The 23560-nt window shown below is 35.3% G+C and overlaps 1 protein-coding gene across 2 annotated transcripts in view; it reads left to right on the top strand.

Annotated features, from left to right (window-relative positions):
- HBS1L (HBS1 like translational GTPase) overlaps positions 1-23560 on the top strand; it is a 99073-nt gene that overhangs the window by 18522 nt on the left and 56991 nt on the right. The window contains exons 4-5 of one of the 2 annotated variants that reach the window (XM_004609014.2): positions 3111-3305; positions 4896-10147. In XM_004609014.2, coding sequence (XP_004609071.2) covers positions 3111-3305; positions 4896-6364 — 1664 coding nt within the window. In that variant the 3' untranslated portion in view covers positions 6365-10147. Of the gene's footprint in view, positions 1-3110; positions 3306-4895; positions 10148-23560 lie in introns of those variants that run through there. The other variant, XM_055135646.1, reaches the window with a different exon arrangement.

Here is a 23560-nt window from a genome sequence, read left to right as displayed (position 1 = left end):
ATATTCCATGTGCCAAAAACAGCAACAAGTCTCACAATGGAGACGTTACTGGTGCCCGCTCGAGCAAATCGATGAGCAAAGGGATGACAGTGATATGGTGATTCTGTGGGGAGTGTATTTAACATTTGTTTGAAAAATTATATAGCTGTGTTTAGTTACTGTAATCTTTGAACTGTCTTATTTTTTAAATATTTTCCTCAGGAGTCAAACTTGTGATTTGCTTTTTTCTGCTCCCCAAACTATTGTTTATAAGATTATGCATCCTTAATGACTTTATGACTTTATGAAAGAAGCTTCTTTTTTTAACATAATGTGTGACTTCAAGGGATTATTCATAAATGATACTTTTAAACTCTGGGGTCCATAGCTTAGTACCCAGAAGTATTAATGAGTGGGTAGGGCATTTGCCTTGCACGTTGCTGACCTGTCATCCCATGTGATCCCCCTGTGTCTTGCCAGGAGTGATTCCTAAGTGCAGAGCCAGGAGTTAGCCCTGAGCTCCATGGGGTTTAGCCTCAAAACAAAACAAAAATCAGTCCCATTGTAACATCTGTAAATTAAGTTTCAACATAGACATTGTAAATGGTAATGATATTGGTGTTAAGTTTGTTTTTGTTCTTTGAAAAATCTTAACAGAAGTATTTGTATTTTGACTTCCTTTTCTTTCTTTTCTTTTTTTTACAAATACATTTCTAAACATAATAATATTTTGTTGTATCAGAAAAGCTATAGCTTGAGTGGTCCTTTAGCAAAACTGAATAAAACGGCTAGGTATAACACTATTATCGATAGACAGACACCTGTATATCTTTTGTAATTCCTGCAGAAACTCTACGGCCAAAATCTTTGAGGCAAATTCTAATTTGTAAAGATAAGAGAACTGAAAATCAACGATAAACAGAAAACTTGGGGTTTTCAAATTCTCTCAAATTCTCTTTTGGTGTTTTCAAAAACACCAATTCTCAGAATGCAGTTTATATTGCATTTCACAGGCTTATATGAATAATATTCTCACTGTTTTGAACAAAAAGTATTTGAACATTATTTTAGCTAATAAAAAGTTTCTCAAATATTTAGATAATGAGTCCAATATAAATTTAACACTAATAATCTTCATTTTGGAAACTAATGATTCCAAGTACATAAATAAAATATAGAAATTACTGAAACTAAAACAGAATGCTCAATAAAACTAGCCTAGTATCGGGTCTCTACTAAAAGTTTCTTAAATTACATAGTTGTTTTCTGCATTTAAACCAAAAATAGTGGTGTTAAGTTAGACAGTCCTACTTCATAAGTCCTAAAGGTGAACTAGCTGGTGGAACCTCAGTCAAATGAACTTCTGTCTCATTTTCCTTCCTTGCAAAATGAAGACAATAACTGGCCCAAGTCCTGAGGTTGTTGTGAAGATTAAAATACATTAATACCTGAACAGCATTTAGAATAGTACCTGAAGAGCATTTAGTAAAACTTAGCTATAATTATACTATTGTTATCATGCCAATTACTTATATAAGTCAGCTGGGAATGGTTAATTTTTATTCTCAAACATAACTTTGAACTTCATGCCTCTCAATCGAGGCATAGTAACAGAAGTACTACTCTATCCTCTATTCCTACTCTATCATTTCACAAAGTAAACATACCACTTTCCTTAAATTATATTAATAAAATATTTTCAATTTCTTTTCTTGGTTTTTGGGTCATACCTGGCTGAGCTCAGGTCTTACTCTTGATTCTGTGCTCAGGGATCACTTCTGGTTCTTTACCCAGGGATTACTTTTTCCTTCATGCTCAAGGGTCACTCCTAGTAGTTTTTGAGGTACAGTTTGTGATGCTGGGAATCAAACCAGGGTCAACAGTATGCAAGGCAAGCACCTAAACTATCTCTTGGACCTTTAACAGATAAATACTTCTGAGGAGTTTATATATTAGCTCCTCTATAGTTTTTTAGCCAGGAGTCAAAGATATTTGCAGAACTGACTAAAAATTATTTTTTCTTAAGAATCTGTTGCTTTTGCCACTCTACTTGAGTTATTTTGCTTTCTCTCCATTCATTTACTGTTGATTTGGCAAGCAGATGTTATTTTACTGATTTATTCAAAGATCAGTTCTCAGACTCCTAAATTTCCCCGTTTTTATATTAATTGCTATAAACGTTCCATTTAGAAACATTTGCAAAACAAAGTTACACCTAGACAATAAACAAACCACTTCAGCTATACTCATTACCAAAAAATGAGTGTAACACCTAACAAACATTTTAGCAAAATGAATGTTCATGCTCCTTATCCTCATCTTTGTGACACTTCTGTATTAGATTTTCTGCCAATTTGAAGTGGGGTATTTTGGGAAGAGCAGTCCACCTAAGCAGTGCTTAGGGGGTAAAGGGCCACATCTGGCAATTCTAAGTTGATGGTAGGCTTGAGGATATGATGTTGCTCTGGCCCCATGGTGCATAAACCACTGAAAGGAACTCCATTGGTGCTGAGGGGCTTCCAGGGCCACGCCTGGCATTGCTCAGGGACCTCCAAGGCTATAACCTGGCGATGCTTGGAGAGCCATGTTGTGTTGGGTACTGAATTGGACACATTCTCCTGTAAGGTATGTGTCTTAATCCCTATACAAACTACCTATACCTATCTTGCCCATTCTTACAGAGTACCTGAGTTTGATCTTCAGTTGTTTGGGGAGAACTAAAGTTAGCCTTGAAGAAAGCTAAAAATAGTACTTTACAACATGTAAGAATTATACTTGGTGATTAGCTGAACTATTTATCTCACTTACAAGTTAGAAATACTTGTCTCTCCCACATATGCTTGAAAAAAAATCATCCTCACTTACTGAAAGTTGATACTAATATATATGTATACATATTAAATGTGTATTTCTCTCCCAACATTATCAGTTTTATTTAGAGGATATTATATTTGTGAAATTAAGATATCTGATTTCTTTAATGTTTCTTAGATAATGGAAAGATAGGTCTGTGTAGATAGAAACCTTGTCATAAAAATGTTTATCAGAGGAAGAAATACTGAACATCTTCCTAGAGTTTCAAATTCTTTTCTGGTTTTGAAGATAGACTAAATTATTGTTATTTATTCTAGCTCGTCTTTATTCTTGCCTTGATCACCTGAGAGAGATCCTTGGAGATGCTGTGCCTGATGACACATTGATTGATGCAATCCTGAAGAACAACTTTGATGTACAGAAGGCCTTGTCAGTGGTTCTGGAACAAGATAATACACAGAAGTTGAAGGTCAAGAATGAAGGAGCAGTACCTACGGGAAAGATAGCAAAAGGTATGCTTTTACTTATTTTCTTTGGTTTGATAGTACTTTAAAAGAGGCTTAGATTTGTTTGTAACAGTAACTGAGTAATATTAATTGATCTTCCGAGTTTTAATTCATTTCTTGGTGGATGTTGGGGATCAAATCCGGGGACTCAAACATGTGAGGCATGTACTGTACTACTGAGCTCCAATCTTAATCCTCTAGTTTGTTGGGTTTTATGTATTATTGAGTGTGTGTGTGTGTGTGTGTGTGTGTGTGTGTGTGTGTGTGTGTGTGTGTGGTGCCAGATATTAAAACCAAGGTCTCATACTTGTGAGGCAAGTGTTATACTTGCTAAGCTACTTTTCCCACCCCTTTAAAAATTTTTAAACTCAGTATTGTGTTCCTTCCCCCTTTTTTTATGATGTTACACTTTTTATGGAAATCAAATGTATGAATGGCTTCCCCTTTGTTAAAATTTATTTCCCCTCTTCTTCTGTGAATATTTGAATATAGGGGAAATGAAATGAGGTAAAAATAAAATAAGCTTTTGCTTCTTGTTAGTAGCTCAGGACTTTATATTACTACTTATTTTAAAATTTAAATGGAACTAAGATGGAAATAGATAACCACACAGTTCACATTAATTTTTTTTTGCTTATATATATATGACTTAGTTTTATTTAAAACCATCAGTATCATAATTGTTGCATAATTATATATATATATTACACTATAATTTAAATTTGTAAATTTTTTTTTTCTTTTTGGGTCACACCCGGCGATACTCAGGAGTTACTCCTGGCTCTGCACTCAGGAGTTACTCCTGGTGGTGCTCAGGGAACCAAATGGGATGCTGGGAATTGAACCCGGGTCCGGCCGCGTGCAAGGCAAATGCCCTACCCGCTGTGCTATTGCTCTAGCCCCTAAATTTGTAAAATTTAAAATTTATAGAATTTTAGATTAAGTTTGGAATTTAGTCAGTATAAGAAAGAAACTCAGATATACCTTTATATTAATTGGTGTGATAACTAGCAAAGAGCTTGATGACTGATTCTGGGTCAGTTATTTTATTTCTTACTTTAAAAAAAGATTTGCAGGGTGGACTTTGATCAACATAGAATGAATATATAATCTGTTATGTGTGTGTGAATGTGTATACCTATTTGTAGTTTATCCCATGTCATAGCAGGACTTTCGGGGATTAATTTGTTTGCTTATTAATATATTAGGAATAGTGAGAAAGATGAACCTAGTTTTTCCATTTTTTTTCCCCCAAGAAGTTTTGAATTTGTGAGAGAATCCTGGCTATATTTCAAGCATAGTAGAATTGTACATTGCAAAATTTGTGAGATTTGAATTTTGACTAATATTTATATTTGAATATGTTACTTAGCAAGGAATAAAGTCATTTTAGATGAATAAGGGGAGGTAATTGTTCTTTATAGATCTTTAGAGTATCCACTTTCATTAATTATGGAATTATCAAGTATTTGTAGATTATCAAAAGAAACACTTAGTAATTAAATGCCTCATTTCATGTTTCCTTTTGTTTGCTGGGACTGTTTCCTGCATATGTCAATCCATGCATCTGAAAATCAATGGCTCTTGTAAGGTAAGGAGTCTTATTATCTTCCTCTGAAGTTTCAGCTGATAATGTTCAGAGCTCTTGTTCAGAACCTGGAAACCATTTGGATTGTAGTAGCAAGCCCCTTGAGTTTTCTGGCCCAGTAGCAAAAGTTGGATCATATCATAATTCCTCTGTTGTACCAAGTCACTATTTACTCCACAAAAAAAAGAAATTTGACAGACCTAAAAGTGAAAAGAAACTAGAATCATGTAAGTTAACAAAAGGGATGTCACTAGCTGAACTTATAGAGGATATGCCAAGAAATTCTTGTAAACTTCAGCCTTCAGTTAGTATGTCATCTGCAGATAGTCTGGGAGGCCTATCTGTAAAGAATGTAGATGCTGATTTGTTAAGACCTCATGCATCTGAATGTGTTCCCAAAGATGATTCTGTGTTCAGAGGAATACCGGATTTGAAATCCTTAATGACAAAGAACACAGCACTTAATAACTCTTTCTTGATTCAGAATAACTCACTGCCTGACTTGCAGAACATTCCAGTACAGAATAGCTTAGAAAGTTTAAGCAGTCCCTTGCACTTAAGTGGCCCATTGGAAGGTATAATTCTTGATAATTTAAATGCTAGCAAGACGCCTGAAGTGGGAAGTGTTTCGTCAGTTGAACAGAATGCCAAGAATTACCTTTCAAAAAATGACAATTTGCAGTTTTCCCATTGTCAAAGTTCCTCCCTAGCTGAACTGTTTCAGGAACACAAAGAAAAAAATCCAAGCCAATGTTTTATTTTATCTGATACTTGTAACCAGCCATCTACCAGTTTCACAGATCTGAGTTTGGGGTCCTTCCCCTTGTCACAACTTGCAAATCGGTCTCATTCTTCCACTGGAATATCAGAATTAACAGGATCTCTGTCATCTTTGGCATTTCGTAAACCTTCTCCTACAAGAGACCTTGAGAATTTGTCTCTTTCCGATTTGATTGCAGAAACAATTAATATAGACAATTCTCAGATTGAGAAAGAGTCCTCTAAAGTCAGTTTATCTGAAGTGAATTCACCTGGGATAGATGCAAATATTGATCTTAGTGTCCTTATAAAAACTCCAGATTCTATTCCAAAACCTATAGTTGAGCGATCAGTTGCTCCAGCGCCAGGAACTAAACTTCTAAGTTCAAAGTTAGGGAAAAGTTCCAATACTGTTATGGATAATAGAAGCAATAAAAGTTCTCTGACTAGAAAACCACCATTTCCTCTCTCTTGGACCAAGGCTCTTGCTGCTAGACCTTCAGCTTTTGCTTCAACATTGTGTCTTCGTTACCCATTGAAAAACTACAAACGACGCACCCTTGACCTTTATAAGACTTTCCTTTATAGCAGACAAGTTCAAGACATAAAGGACAAAGAATTAAGTCCTGTTATAGCAATCACACCATTTGACTTCAAATCAGCATCTCCTGATGACATTGTAAAAGCTAATCAAAAGAAAGCTTTTACAAGAGAATAGTAACAAGAAAACCTTGATAACTGTTGTAGAGCTTTTTATTTTAATTTCAAATCTTTCTATTATGGGATTTAAGTTGTGATTTTTATATTAAATTGTCTTAAGTCAGTTGATAACTGTAGTTGATACGTATTTTTTGCACTGAGTTTTTTTACTCTTTTAGGGAAAACTGGCTTTTTTCATGTTCATAGTCTATAACGGGTGTTATGTTTACAAATAATGTGAAATCAAACCTCAGATATTTTTGGTTGAAGACTCAACTTTAAAAGTTTTTACAATGAGTTATTTTCTTGTATAAAATTCTTTTGTGCTTGAAGGAAAAACCATCACTTCAGAATAGTTTAGTGATGAAGATTTTTCTTAGCATATGTGGAGTAGAACAGCTGGAACAATTATATTTTAAAATGTTAGTGGTATTATTCTTAGCTTTATTATTTTTATGTGGGTGAATACTAAAATTTTTCTATTGAAAACTTATTAAATTCCTTACATTTAAGAATACTGTTGAGGTTATTGAAATACATTTTGATGATAATAAATGAAGTACCTTAAGGGATCATGTAAATATTTAAGTCAAATTACTACACAGATTATTTTTTTATACATTTCAAAATCTTTATCCTAAAGGAACACTTCAGAAATAAATATGTAGAAAGTGTTTTCAAATATGGTTGCATGTTCTTTGGATATACAATTTTATTCAGATCAGTTTTAACTCTGTTTTTAACAATAATGTGGAGATGTTTTTCTTGCTACTGACAGCTGCTATTACAAAGTTTTATTAATGATTAATTAATCATTGTTTTAGTGAAACAAGTTTGTAATTCATCCCTTTTGTCAGTGGTCTTCAGTTGGCAGTAGAATCTTGGGGAAACAGATACTGTCTAGACCTGATGCTCCAGTTTTTGAGAAATGTCCTTTGGGAATCTGTGTTTTAAAATGGTTCAATGATTCCTGCTATATTATTCTATTCAAGAAACATTCCCTCAGAGTAATTTTCTCAGCTGTTTTTGGACTGGTCCGTCAACCTTGTTTTCTTCCTGTGCCCTTCCTCGCCTTCCCTTCCCATGTCCCTGTTCGATAGGCTGCTCCCCCCCCAGACCCCCAACTCTCAGACTGTGGCTTCCTTGGAATATTCCATATGGCTCCCTCACTGAGGAATGCTGCTTTACAGAAAATTGGAAAAATCAATGGAATGAAAGGAACTACTAATACTAAAATTATCAAAGAACAGTTTGAAGTAATAATCCATAATTTCTTTTAATCAGTAATAGTGATTGTTAATAGTAAATAGTAAAAAGTTGCTATTTAGGAATTACAGTTTTTGGACAGGAAGATGCTATTATTTTGCAGAAAAAGTCATGTCTAAGATATTATTACTTAATGCAATAAAAAAAATACTGGCCTTTTCCTAGTAAAGAAATATTTTTCTCTGTCAGCTACCTTGCTATGCATTTTTTGTATTCTTGTTTCTGTTTTAGAGTGACATTCCAGTATTTTTAGTTCCGTTTGATGTTTATATATCCAGCGGTTTGGTGGGAAAACTTAAGCTGGTATTATATCTTCATTGTTCTTGTGACCAAACACTTTCTTATGATGCCTTTTAGGTTTTGTTTTTAATTGCATATTTCAGTACGATTAAGTACTGAGCATTCATAGTGAAGCAGAGGAGATCATATAAATCACAAGTCATATTTTATGGTCCATTTTAAAGTTTGAATTACCCCAACTGCTGATTTTGTTTTTCCAGTCTTGAACCTTGATCAAACATTTTAGTAATTTTGAGCTATTAATATGACTCATCAGCTAGATTTATATATAGGCAGTCTCCAGCTTAGAAGTTAGCTGTATGCTACCAGTTTGTTTGGAACTGATGATAGTTCCTGGTTACATGAAGAGCTACACCTAATGGTCTCCTTTGCATATAAATCCAGTTAACCGTGTTGAAGAATGCTACTATATTTTGCCATTTTTGGTAGCACCTAATTTTCAGGTAGAAGTACAAGATATTTGCATTATTTTAAGTCTTTTAGTGTGAACTGGATCTTCTTTTGTTGAATGATGAGAATTGTAACTACCATTTTAGAGAAGTTCTCTATGAGAGGTTGCTTGTGAAGGCAGCAGTTTTTAAATGTCTTATTTCCCTTTTTGTGGCTGCAGCATTGTCGTGCATGTACCTGGCATGTACTTGCCCTGTTGACACAAAAGTGTCAGTCTTTGCTACCTTAAGTAGCAAAGTAGAAAGTGGCTCTGCCCTTTCCACTCTCCGCCATTGACTTGTTACAAGACAAGTGCATGTTTGTTCATGGGTACATTCTGTGTGACCATTGCTTGTCCTAAGTGCTTTATCTGTGCCCGCTGCCTTTATTGATTGACTTGTGTTCTTGGTAGCACAAAGTACTAAGAATTTTTGCTTTATTTTTCAATGTAAATGTCAGTATTGCTGTACAAAGCCACTTGTACTTTTTGTTGCGATCAAACCTATCAACATAGAAATTGAAATAGTATTGTAATCATATTCTAAATGATACGATGCAAAAGATATTTAAAATTGCCACCTTTTACTCATCAGTTTTTTTTGTTTTGTTTTTCAAAAAATCTGATGTTCATGCATGTTTTGTCCTTTTCCATTCTAAAGTCTTTGGGTCCCTTCTTGATTTTACTACTAATCACAAGTCACAGGGTTTTATTTCTATTTAAATAAAATATTTTGTTAACTTTACCTTTTCGGGCTTTTCTTGGTTGTGGGGCCACATCCAACTTTGTTCAGGGCTTACTCCTGGCTTTGTGCTCAGAGATCACTTCAGGCAGGGCTTGGGAGACCATGTGCCACTTGGATTCAAACTCAGGTCAGCTGCTATCTAGTAAGTGCTCTACCCTCTGTTCTATCTTCTTGGTCCCTTAATTTGTATTGCAGGACTTTTATTCTCTCCTCTTTCCTTCTCATTAGTTTTGAATGTTTTCTACCTTGCACCTCTTCATCCTTTTTCTTCTCATGTAAGTTATCATAACTATTCTTACTATGTTACTTAGTATGTAATGGGAGTTCATGTGATTAGTAGTCACACCAAGGATCAAACTAGAATTATACTCTTCTTTATATGTAAAAGGAAGAAGCAGTGTTAGATAAACAAAATTAAAAGAAAAATAATGAAATCTTTTATGATTGTTTATCATTTAAATTGACCATGAGATTGATCTCACAATCTATTTGTTCCACTGCAAATGAACATGTACACAGTTGTATATTGTGGAAGATCTAACAACAGATTTTCTGTTTTGTGTTCACAAAAGTATGTGGTTATAAAATGTTCTGTATCTTAGAAATTTTTTTTGTTGATCAATGTATATAAACAATAAGTTTATATAAGTGATAAGTTGACCAGATAGAGGAGGACTAATATGAGTTACTTTACTGGTTTTATGTCTATTCATATAATTATATAAAGCTCAATGTATGCAGTTGTATGTTGTACATTTACTTTTTGGGGTATGTGACTCATCACATTTCAAGTATATATATGTGCACACATATATATACTTATGCACATATGTATATAAACTCTGTGTGTATGTGTGTGTGTGTGTGTGTGTACAGTTTTGTAAGAGCTGCGTTGGGATGAGTTAAAGTTCTGAGATTTTTCTTGAGTGTGAAATGTATCACAATTACGCATTAGGATTTTTTACATAAGGTTAATATTTTGTAATTGTATTTTAATAACTTATGCTGAAGTTACTGCTTTATGTTTCTATAAACAAATTAAACTACTGATTGTGAAGAATTTCTTTTAATGTATTTGTCGTTTCAATTTCTTGCTTCCTGAAAGATAAATTCTTATGTTAAGGCCTCATGGAAATGCTACAGTATAGATCATGGTGAATATTGGTATTGCAGTTGCAAAAATAGCAGGGAAAGATAAAAGAATTGATAAGGCATTTATTTTTGATGTTGACATGCTTGGTTAACTTCACTTAACTTTAAGGAAAGCATCGTTGTATCAATGTACAAAGATGAGTCTTAGTACAAAGAGGGGGGGATTAGGAGTACTTAACTACATAATTACTTTTATTATAGCCTGGCATATATAATGTTGCATGACATCTTTGCCTTCCTGATTCAAGCTACTATCTTATCTCCAGTTTCTTATCTTGATCACACATCACCATCTTTCAGTTGCCATCATCCTCAATTTCTCTCATTTACTTTTTATAACTGTTCAACAGTTCTGTTTTTTCCTTCTTATAAATAAGGCTATTTGTGTGTATATAGTCAATTCCTTGTTATTATTTGTGGTAGTCATGTTTTATAAAATCACAAGTTAGCATCACCAAACAAAAACATGAACACATAAAACAAATACTGAAATGTTGCTTCTACAGGAAATACTGGGTTAGATAATGTTCTGCTAACATGTTTTTTGTCAGTAAATACATAGCCTTATGTATCTGTTCTTTATTTGCTATATATTCTTGACTCATGAATAATTGAATTCACAAACAACAGCACTAGCTCTAATGCCTGAATGAAACCTTTCTTTCTTTTTTTTTTTTTTAGTTTTATTTTGGTTAGTTTTATTTGGTTGTTTCATTTTATTTATTTATTTTTATTTTTAATGTAATTTAATTTTTTTTATTAGTGAATCACCGTGAGGTACTGTTATATACTTATAATCTTCTGTGTTTGTGTTTCAATCATACAGCAATTGGGTACCCATCCTTTCACCAGTGCCTATTCTCCACCACCGATGATCCCAGTATCCCTCCCCCTCCCCGCCACCGCATCCCTCTCCCCACCCCACCTCTGTGTCAGGGCATTCCCTTTTGTTCTCTCTCCTTTTGGGTGTTGGGTTTGCAATAGAGGTATTAAGTGGCCATTGTGTTTGTTCTATTGAATGAAACTTTTCTAACATTAAAAACTTTTTATTCGTAAGGCATATCACAGCTGCCTTTGCTCAGGAATGCCAAAGTAGCACTTCACTGCTCCCTTTGGGAGCCCTTTTACTTTCATTTTATTCTTGTTGCTTATGGTAGGGGGCTCACAGACAGTACCCGGGAGACTCCGGGAACCCCACCAGTGGTTCTTAGTTACTTGAGCCAGTCCTGGATGCCATCTGCCAGGCTCTGTGGTTCTTGCCCATTGCAGCAGTGTGTCATTCAAGTCTGCACCCAGAGGTGTTCAGGGTACCATGTGTTCCTGAACTCGAACTTACGCTGGATAATGCCAAATTGCTGTACCATCTTGGTCTTTGGGGAACATTTTAAACAGCAAACTCAGCAAAAAAGTCATTGAGGAAAGATCTGGCACTAAGTCCATCTTGCAGAGGACATTTATTTATAGAAGCAGAAACAAGAGAAGATGGAGTGTCAGCTTGTCTGACATTGGCGGTGGCTCTGCATGGGGACTGGGGGACTTTGTGTCACAAGTATTAGTTGAGTTACGAGTAAGTATTTCTGAGAAGGTGAATTTGCAGATCTGGAATCTGCAGTAATGGTGTTGAGCTGTACAGTGCTCAACCCACTGCTCAGTCCTCCTTGCTGCTTTTTCTCATAAAGACCATTAGGTGGGGCAGAATTTCTGAAATTTTTACCTTTTCTTTTCCTCCCCCCACTTTTTGCTTTTATTTTTCCTAAGACACTGTATATCCACAGAAACTTTTCTAAAATATAACTTTGAATTTTCTGCCTCATTGAATATAAACCACTTAAATTACTTTTTAACTCCTCTCCTTAGCCCCGCCCAGATCTGTTCAGGCACATCTGCCCAAGTTTCATCTGCCACTGTAGTGCTTTTCCCCTCCCTGTGGCTGATTGCTCTTTAAATTATGGCTTACATTTCATTTTACCCCTAAATTTGGTGTTCGGAGATCCCTTTGTACCTCAGATTCACCGAATTTCTCTTATTTCACCATGTGAAGTCATAACCTTCCTATCTTCCCGTTACCTGGAGTCTCTTCTCTGAGGATTTCATCTGTCACTACTGCGTCACCAGCTTAGAGCATACCTGATACCAAAATGTAGAAAAGGATTTCACTGTCATCACTGTCATCCCATTGTTCGTCGAATTACTCAAGTGGGCACCAGTAATGTCTCTATTTCTCCCAGCCCTGAGATTTTAGCAGCCTCTCCTTACTTGTCTTCCCCAACGATCAGGGTCGGAGGAATGAGACCTATCGCTACTGTTTTTGGCATATCGGATACGCCACGGGTAGCTTGCCAGCTCTGCCTGTGCGGGCGGGATACTCTCGGTAGCTTGCCGGGCTCTCCGAGAGGTAAGAGCCTTCTTCTCTTCTTACCTCTTTGAGAAAAGGATTTAAATTTAAAAAATTGAATTCCACAGTCTTGGTCTTTGGAGAAAGCTGCAAATAATCTTCTATATTATATAAATGTGAATGTGTTCAAATACCTTTAAGACAAATGGGAGAATATTAGAACCTTGGATATGTTTAAGACAAATGAGAGAATGTTAGAACATTGAACAGTCTCATCTGGGATATCTTTTCTTACTAGTGCATTGAAATCAGTCTCATTCTTTTCAAAAGCTATGAAATATTCTCTGATTGTTTGTGTCATTGACAAACACTGTAAATATTTTATTGCTATTGCTGGCGATCCCAAGGGGAACATCCCAAATTTGTAGAGATTTTATTTGTTTCGTTTGTTTATTTGGGTCATACCTGGCATGCCTAGGGGTTACTCCTGGCTCTGCACTCAGGAATTACTCCTGGTGGTGCTCGGGGGGTCCATATGGGGTGCCGGGAATCCAGGTCGGCAGTGTGCAAGGCAAATGCCCTCCCTGCTGTACCGTCGTTCTGTTGATTTTCTGCCCCTATCATAAGTATATATTTTAAAAGCTTTTAATAGATATTGCCTCATTATTCTTATAATAAAGATTATATCAATTTCTTTTCCATAAATTAACAAATATGCCGGCCCAGATTCTCAGTGATATGGATAGTATTCTCTTTGCTAGTATGTCAGTAATACCCAATTTTTTTCATAATGAGTGAGAGTAATTCCTTTGTTGTGTAGTCTATTCATTTCTTGAAAATGTCTATTTTTTGTGGTTTTATTTTTTGTTTTTTATTTTGGGACCACTCCCAGAAGTGCTCAAGGCTTACCCTGGCTTGTGTGTGCAGGGGTCACTCTTGGTAGGGCTGGGGATACCGTATGGGCATGTTGCTGGGAGTGTCCCCAAAACAAAAGCCAAAAAAACAAAAGTCAGCCATGTGCAAGGCGAGTGACCTACCCTCTGTGCTATCTTTTCGACCCCCAGGAATTGTCTGCTTCATTTTCCTTATGATGATATAATGACTTAGAAGTTACCTATGTGTGTATGTGTGCAAATACATATTGAAATACTAAGGAAATTATTTCTTTGTGGTTCGTGTAGAAAAGCCTCTAATTCTAGTTTGCCATTTTCAAAGTTAAATTTTAATAGGTTCATGTGTATCAATCATGTATGGTTTTTGTTTGAAAGTTCTGCTTCTATTATAAGAGAGTGTACAGAAATTTCATTTTTTCTATTCTCATACTGGTCCCTTCTGTATACTAACTGCCCTTTCCCCCCCACATTGCTGGCAAGCTTCCAACCATTGACTAGTCCTTTTGGCCCTTGTTTGTCCTGGCCTTGGATATTAGTCTCATACCAGTTTTTGCTTTTTATATCTGACAAATAAGTACAATCATTTTTTGTCTGTGCCTCTCCTTCTGACCCATTCTTCTCAGTATGATACTCCATTTCTAAGCAAATTTTGTGACTTCATTTTTTTCCTGACAGCTGCATAGTATTCTTTTGTGTAGATGTACCCTAGTTATTATTATTTTTTTTAATCCAGTCCTTTGTTCTCCAGCACTTGGGTTGTTTCCAGATTCTGGCTATTGTGAATAGTGCTGCAGTGAACATAGAAGTGCAGATAGCTTTTCTGCAGTGTTTTTGAGCCCTCCAGGTAGCTCTGTAACACTGTCATCCCGTTGTTCATTGATTTGCTTGAGCGGGCACCAGTAATATCTTTATTGTGAGACTTGTTGTTACTGTTTTTGGCATATTGAATACGTCACAGGACCTCCGGGGTATATTCCCATAAATCGTATTGCTGGGTCATATGAAAGCTCAATTTATAGCTTTTGGGGGAGTGAGTGCCTATATTGTTCTCCAAAAAGGCTGGACCAGATGGGATTCCCACCAACAATAAAGGAGAATCCCTTTCTCCCTGCATCCACCCAGCACTGGTTGCTCTTGTTCTTTTTGCTATGTGCCAGTCAGTCTCTGGGGTGAGATGATATCTCGTTGTTATTTTGATTTGCATCTCTCTGATGATTAGCCATGCAGAACATTTTCAATGTCTCTTTTGGCCATTTGTATTTCTTGAAGGAAGTTTCTGTTCATTTCTTCTCCCCATTTTTTGATGGAATTGGATATTTATTTTAAAGTTCTACCAATACCTTTTGTATCTTAAATATTAACCCCTTATCAGATGGATATTAGATAAATGATTTTTTTTTCCCATTCCGTGGGCAGTCTTTGTATCTTGGTCACCATTCCTTTTGAGGTGCAGAAGCCTCTTAGTGTAATGTAGTCCAGTTTGTTTATATTTGCTTTTACTTGCTTGGTTAGTGGTATTTCATCTTTGAAGATGCCTTTAGCTTTAGTGTTGTAGAGGGTTGTGGCTACATTTTCCTCCCATCTACCTTATGGATTCAGATTCATGTTGAGGTCTTTAATTCATTTTGATCTGACTTTTGTGCATGGCATTCGATAGAAGTCTGAGTTCATTTTTTTACATGTAGCTTCCCAGTTTTCCCAGCATCACTAATTAAAGAGGCTTTCCTTGCTCCACTTCATATTTCTTGCTTCTTTGTCAAATACTGATTATGTATTTAAGGGTCTGTGTCAGGATATCCAACTATTCCATTGATCTGTGGGTCTGTCTTTATTCTAATACAATTTTTAATTAATACTGTTTTAAAACCTGTGGCGTATTCGATATGTCAAAAACAGTAACAACAAGTTTCACAGTGGAGACGTGACTGGTGCCCGCTCGAGCAAATCGATGAACGATGAACAATGGGATGTCAGTGCTACTGTTTTAATTAGTACTGCTTTGTAATACAATTTGAAGTTGGGGAAGCTGATGGCCTCCATCTTCTGTTTCCCAAAGATCACTTTAGCTATTTGTGGGGGATGATTATTCCATATGAATTTCAGGAGTGTTTGATCTATTTATTTGAAAAATGGCATGGGTATCCTTATAGAAACTGCATTGAGTCTGTATAATGCTTTATTTATTTTTTTTTTTGTATAATGCTTTGGGGATTAATCATCACTGGACAAGAACTGAGTGTTGAAAATAAGAATAGGGATATATGTGATAACATTTAAGTATCTATATTGCAAACTATAATGCCCCGAGGGAGAGGGCAGGTGGGGGGAGAGCGAGAGAAAGAGAGGGAAGGAGGGGAGAGGAGAAGAGAGGAGAGGAGAGAGAGGAAAAGGAAAGTGCCTGTCATAGAGGAAGTTGGTGGTGGGGTAGACATTGGTGAGGGGATGGGTGTTGGAACATTATATGACTGAAACCAAATCATGAACAAGTTTATGACTGTGTATCTCGCTGTAATTCAATAATAATAATAATAAAAAACCAAGAAAACAACATTGAAAAACTACCACACAACTCTACAAGCAAGGTATGGGACAATGAGAAAACAGGAGACAACAAAAACAGTAAAGTTCAGATAGTTTATATTAAACATGAAGCTAATCTTTTTTTCTAGTATGTTAATAAATTCAGTGCTGTTTTGCTTCTTGTTTTTTCCGTATGTGTGAATCTTTAGTCCAGCTATTGTTGGGTGGTGGGGTAGGAATCCAGTTTCTGCACTGTCTTTCCTCTTTCTCTGCACTGAATTTCTCATAGTCCATTTTGTTAAAATCCTTTTCCTCTTTTAGCCTGATTTGAAATGCTGTTTTTGACTTATGCTAAATTCTTCTTTATCCCTCTGCTTTGCAATCCTGTACTATACTATATCTTTGTCTTATTCTACACCAGTACTAGATTTTTGATTACTAAAGCTTTTGTATTAAGTTGTTAGGTTTTAATATTCCATAGAACATCCAGGCTTTTCTCTCCAGTCCCATACGTTTGGGCGGGGGCGGGGGGGAGGCGGGTGAGAGTCCTTCCCAGCGACAGAGCTACACCTGCTGGTGCTCAGGAGACTGCAATATTGCAATACGAATTTGAGGTCTCTGAGTGTCAGTCATGCGCTCCAGCCCTTTGGGGTATCTCTTTGGCCCTACTTTTTCCACAGTTTTCTTGGGTTATGTGCCATGACTTACAGCAGCTCTTGAGTTGCTGAAACATTCGGTTGTAATTTTTATTGGTATATTAAATACTTAGCACAGCAAGTAGGGCATTTGCCTTGCATGCAGCTGACCTGGGTTCGATTCCTCTGTCCCTCTCAGAGAGCCTGGCAAGCTACCGAGAGTATCCCACCCATACGGCAGAGCCTGGCAAGCTCCCTGTGGCGTATTTGATATGCCAAAAACAGTAACTTACAACAAGTCTCACAATGGAGACGTTACTGGTGCTTGCTCGAGCAAATTGATGAGCAACGGGATGACAATGACAGTGACAATGATATTAAATGCTATCAAAAGCTTTTAGGGTGGGGAATGCACTCTTCATAGATGCTAAAAAGCTTTAGATATAATTCTATAAGCATTTTTTGTTAGTTTACAACATAATTCAGTTGGTCTTGTTATTTTAATATTTTATTTGCTGATTCATTTGTGATTATTCCATATATTCGTAAAAGTATATGTGGTGGTAATGTTGGACTTAAATTATTGGACTTAAATTTTCCTTCTCATGCTTGTAGAGAGTTTAGAAAGTGCTTGCTTTAGCCTTAATCTAAAGTATTCAGATTATATTCTTGATAGGCATTATCTTTCTCAGTATTCTAGGGTCACATTTGAAATTTCAATTTTCATAGAAATCTTTTTTCTAGATTTCTGAATGTATTTAGCATTGTAATATACAGTCATATTTTTAGATATTTCTATACGATGGTTAAATCTCCGTTGTCATTTTTTTAATTTTTATTTTTTTTGTTTTTTGGGTCACACCTGGCAATGCACAGGGGTCACTCCTGGCTCTGCACTCAGGAATTACCCCTGGAGGTGCTCAGGGGGCCATATGGGATGTTGGGAATCGAACCCGGGTCGGCTGCGTGCAAGGCAAACGCCCTACCCGCTGTGCTATCACTCCAGCCCCTCTGTTATCATTTTAAATGCTATTTTTTTGCTCTTTATCTGCTCTTAACCAGCTTTTTTTTTTCACATCTTGATTATTACCTTGTAATATTTTCCTGTCTTCCCCCAAAGATTAGTGCCAAAGTCAGTAATTAGTTTTATTGGGTGTTATTTATTAGTTTGTTAGTTAGTATCTGTGACCTACTCTGTTTTCCCTTTTTTGTTTACCATACTGAGTGGAACCTATAATTTAGATGGATTTTTAATTCTTTCTCTTGAAAAGTTAATATATGAAATTTCAAGCAGTATTATACAGAAAATCATATAACACTTCTGTGCCCATTGTCCAGTTTTACAGAAGGTAACATTTCTCCATGCCCAATCCCAATTTATACTTTATTGTGAAAAATAATTGTAGATTGAAATCCTGCCTCTACATTTTGCTCATTTACCTTGAAGCTGATATGTTTTGCTTTATTGTTTTACTTAACTGTGTTTCCACAGTTACTGTTTTCTCTGAGCGTAGTATTTGCAGTGGCTTAAGGGTTCTCTTACTTTAGCATTACTGTTATTTGGGGGTACTTTGAGAGCATTTTCTCAAAGTGGAAGATAATGTCCCACAACCTGGGGGTGGCTGGAATCATTTATGGGGATGGTAATTGCCCTAGTTACATTTGTGGGGCATTTTTTTTACTTAAGGTAGATTTCCAGGTGGCCACAAAGTAATTTTTATTTTAGTTTAAATTTTCTAAACTCTAAGCATTACTTTTACTTTTCTAGATGATTCACAATTTTAATTTTTATCTCCTTAAAAGCAAAGAAAAAATTTAAAGTCCTGGTTTGATTCTTTCTTTTTTTTTAATGTTTTTGTCATGATTATTAGTTTTCTTGCATTGTTATCAGAGACTATGTGCTTTTTTGCCTTTATTTTTGAAAATTACTAGGCTTTTGTTGGTGATCCGATGCAGTTTCAGTATATTTTTTTGTAGGCACTCTTCAAGAAAATAAGTTTTGGTTGAAGAATTTATGACATATTTGGTTTTAAATTGTTACAGAGTTCAGTACTCGTAAATTTGTTTTTATTCTAGGTTGAAAGAGGTAAATTTAAAGTGTATAATTGAATATTTAATTTTATTCCTTACCGATTTTCTCCATCAAAAATTTTGTCCATTTTGATGTTTTACAATACATGTTCCTTCAGTGTTACTGAATTATTCTTAGTGCAAAGTTCCTTTTTGCTTTGTCTTATAACTTTTACCTTAAATTGAATTTGTTAATATTAAACTGTATATAATGCTTTCTCTAAATTCTTTTTATTTATCCTGTCACTGTTGAGTCGCTTTGATTTAGTTATACTCCAGTATTGTGTATAATTTGGGTTTGTCAGAGACTTTTAAATTTTTTAAAAATATTTTTAGTTATTTTTAGGAAAATTATATACTGTTGCTTTTGAACTTAAATGTCAACCCCTTCTCTGTATAAATTAAGACAAAGTGAGTCTTAAAGAAATGTGAAGTATCTGTTCACATAATTCATCACTAATGGAAAAACTATATATTCACATGGTTATACTAAAAAAAGATCCACCTACAAAATCAGTATCCACTTAGTATATGAACAACAATTTAGAAAGAAATAATCATCTACTACTGTTTAAAAAGTTGGGATTTCTCTTATTTATGGGATTAATAGAATTAGATATAATACCTTCTACTGCTTAGAAATTATATTGTGGTCTTTAATATTTGTGCATACTGATAAATTGTTTATATTTTAGCTTTGCACATACCATTTTAAGTTTTTTTTCTAGATTAAAAGCTGTGTATTGGGACTGGAGAGAGAGCTCAGTGGGCTAAGCACATGCTTTGCAGGAGGGCTGGGTTTGATCCTTCTGACTGCTGGTGGTCTCCTGAGCACCGCTAGGAGTGACCCTGGATACTAAGCCCAGGATAGCCCCTGGGCATTTCTGGGTGTCACCCCAAACCAAATAAATATAGAAACAAATGAGTAAATATGTTGATCTCATTAGTAAACTGAAGAAACCAATACACTTATATTTTACCTAACTTCTCATAATATTGTTAATATTTTTAGTTTTTAAGGAATGTATCATGAAAACTTTTATATTCTAAACTAAACTTACATTAACCCAATGATAAACTTTAAACAGTTATTTTTATGAGTCCTGGCTTTCAAGGTTTAGTTCATCACTTTTCTTTATTTATGTTTGTTTGATTTTTTTGGACCACATCTGGTGGGTGATGCTCAGAGCTCCTTGCTCTGCTCTCAGGAATTACTCCTAATAGACTGTATGGGGTGTCAGGGATTGAACCCATGTCTGCCATTGCAAGGCAAATGCCCTACACACTGTACTATTTTTCCAGCCCCCCGTTTCTGGTATTTTTAATACTCATTGCCAACATTTATAGCATCTTTTTTTAAATTTCAAATTTCATGCTAAGTTACATAGTTTTGAACTAGCCATAGTTTCTCTAAAATTGATTGTTTTTTTTTTTTTATGATTGTCAGTTTGTTGTCACTTATTTGACTTTTACTTCTGGTTTGATCACTCCTTTCCTTCTTCCCCCATGCATCCCCCAAATATGCATGTGTGAAATACTTTCCAAATACTGAATAGTTGAAAATGGTTCTGCGACCTTTATTTGTACTGCGAATTGACAAATCCTCAGAGAGCTTTGTAGATAGTGATACAGTATTTTATATGTTGCCGACTAGCTAGATTCTGCTGTTTTATGTTGTGAGTTTAATTTTTCTTGTAGATTTTTGTATTTAACCTGGCCTACATTACAACATGTCCTATTTTAGAAATTATTTCTTGTATTCCCTAGTTCTCTACTTTACACTCTTCCCCATCCTCTTTCTTGTTACCTACTTGCTGGCCTTTTCCTATGTCTCTTCTTTCTGTTTAGCTAGAGATTATATTTAATTTTCTTTTTTTTTTGTCTTATTAACCAGGTGATTCTTTGCTTAAGGTTCTTCTTCACTGTGTTATATGTGTCCATTCCAACTGTAAAACTAGGTTGTCTTGAAAGGTTTGTGAGTAATTTCTTCCTGTGACACAGGACAGACCATATTGGAACAAAGGTTTAAGTTACTTAGGTGTGATTTCACTGGTCTTATTCCTAACTTGATTTTATCATGACATATGACAAAATAATCTAGAAAGAAATCTTTTTCTCATTTAGAAAAACTTTCAGTAATTTTGTACTCTTAGAACTTTGGGATGAAAATTAGCTGCTTATCATAACAGTAAATTGGACCTTAATTTCTAAAATAAATAGATATTTTATTTCTTTATTAATTTGAACATGCATAATAATAAATGCCACCAATGACAAATGAAAAATTAATTTGAACATGCATAATAATAAACGCCACCAATGGCAAATGAAAAAATTAGAATAATTTCCTGTTGTACTTGTGTCACACATTTATATGAATGAATTACAGTGTATTCAGAGAATAAAATCAAGGAATTATCTTAGTTTTTTGGTGGTTGTTTTCTTGATCTGACAGGAGAGCAGCATTCCCTAAATCACAAATTTGAGTAATGCGTATCCTTTATTTTTACCAAAATAATCCAGAGATTAAAATACATAAAATATTTTTCTGTTAAAAATTCCTGGTAGAAAGCCCTATTTTTTATAATTTGATTTTCTAACTTATTTGTATCAGATGATATAAACTATTGTAATAAAATATCAACTTGTAATTTACTTAGCTGTGTTACTCTACTTAAATGTAGGGAATCTAAAAAGTGTTTATTATTTTGTTGATACACTTTTAAATATACTTTTACTTGAAAAATTTCTTCACTAATTTATCATTGAATTTTACTTCCAGCTTAGAAGAATATTATACTTGCACAGAAAACTTTAGAATTAATTGTCTTTCTACTTTGAAATTATGTGGGCTTTGAAAGGAAGTGGTTTATTTCAGTAAAAATGTAGTTCAAAATGTTCTCAGATAGGTCTTAAGATTCTCTTTGTATATCCACCTACACTGGAAAAACTGAAACACTAATTGCTTAATTTAAAAATAATTTGCTTTCTACTCTCAACAGTTAAACCTTCACGATTAGTCAGTGAAGGGTTGCATGAATGTTGAATGCAGTTTTCTTTTCATTCTAAGTACTTTTCTTAAACCATGGAAGTTATAATCGTTATATATTTTTGTAGACACTAATGCTTGCAGCTAAGACAGCTATAGCTAAGTTTAAGTTTTGCGTATATGGTATGTGCTAATAAGCAAGTGTTCAGATAGAGATGGCGAATAAAATTCAACTCAGCTAGCATTTCTTGCAAGGTCACTTTTAATAAAAAATTTGTGTTAGTCATTGAAGACAAAGGTTTACATCTCAGAACTTTCTTTAGAATTTTGTTTTACGGCCCAAGTTTGATTTGATAGATACCACAGACAAGCAGATTTTCTTATCCTGAATTTCTAACCTGTTGGTTCTCTTAATTATGACTTAATGCTTCCTTCCATAATGTATATTATATATGTGTGTGTGTATATATATATATGCATATATACGTACATACATATAATGACTGGAGCAATAGCGCAGCAAGTAGAGCATTTGCCTTGCACGCGGCTGACCTGGGTTTGATTCCTCTGTCCTTCTCGGAGATCCTGGCAAGCTACTGAGAGTATCCGGCCCACACGGCAGACCCTGGCAAGCTACCCGTGGCATATTTGGTATGCCAAAAATAGTAACAACAAATCTCACAATAGAAACGTTACTGGTTCCTGCTCAAGCAAATCGATAACAATGGGACAACAGTGCTACATATATATCTGATCATTACCAGAATCTATGGATAGGTTCAAGTAACTGAGACTCATAAAACAGTTTGCCTTATTCACACGAGTACTACACAGGCACACTGTAACACAGTCAGTTGTTTTCTTTTTTAATTTCAGAGGTCTTTCCATTGTTAGGTTGTTTGCAACAGATTTTTATATTTTACAGTTTAACCACATTTGTTGTTCTTTGACAAGCAGCTAGTAAGAATAAAATTTAATCCCTTCTTATCATTAGTGAAGGCACTCAGTTTAAAAATACTAGAAAATAAATTTAAAAAAATCTCAGTTAAAAAAATTACTTTGAATTATTTTTTCCCCTACAGGATTGACTTACCTTAAGACACTTGAAATTCATGTATGGAAATTATCATCAGTTTCTAAATCCTTACAAACCAGGAGTCAAGAAATAGAAGTTCATTTGTAGTTCATTTACTTATTTTGGGGGGTGGCCATACCCGACAGTGCTCAACACTTATTTCTGGCTCTGCACTCAGGGATCACTTGAGACCGGCTCATGGGACTATTTGAGATTGAACCCAGGTAGACCAAGTGCAAGCACCCCAGCCACTATTTTTATACCACTTTCCCTTTCAAAAGCATCTCGTGCCTTGCATATCACTAACCCAGTGCCCAGCATCACAAATGCCCTTGAGCTTTGCCAGCAGTGATTCCCCCCACTACTGCCAAGCGTCCACTCCCTCAACTCCAAAGAGGGAAAAAGAAAGGACAATTCTGGCCTGGGCTGGAGCTCATGCATGGAGAACTGTGGGTTCCATCCCACCACAGCATTCCTCTGGGATTCAAAAGGCAAAAAAGAAGCAAGCAGCAAGAGAAAACCCAGCAATTCTGTTTTACTTAAAAATCATCAAGAATTTACTTTTTTATAGCTGCTGCCTGGTAGAGTTGTGTGTGTGTGTGTGTGTGTGTGTGTGTGTGTGTGTGTGTGTGTGACCATTTGCGGTGCTGGGGATCAAACTAGTTTGACCACATGCAAGGCAAGCGCCATACTCACTGTACTATTACTTCATCCCATGCTGCTGCTATTTTCGTAAAATTGGAAAATTTAAATGAGCTAATGGGAAGAATAAAATCATGATTAATCCATAATTCCAAATTTAGAACTA

The sequence above is a fragment of the Sorex araneus genome, chromosome 4 (genome assembly GCF_027595985.1).
Source record: "Sorex araneus isolate mSorAra2 chromosome 4, mSorAra2.pri, whole genome shotgun sequence".
NCBI classification, from domain to species: Eukaryota; Metazoa; Chordata; class Mammalia; order Eulipotyphla; family Soricidae; genus Sorex; species Sorex araneus.
The sequence above is the reverse complement of the archived record's forward strand: the minus strand, read 5'-3'. Positions and strand labels throughout refer to the sequence as shown.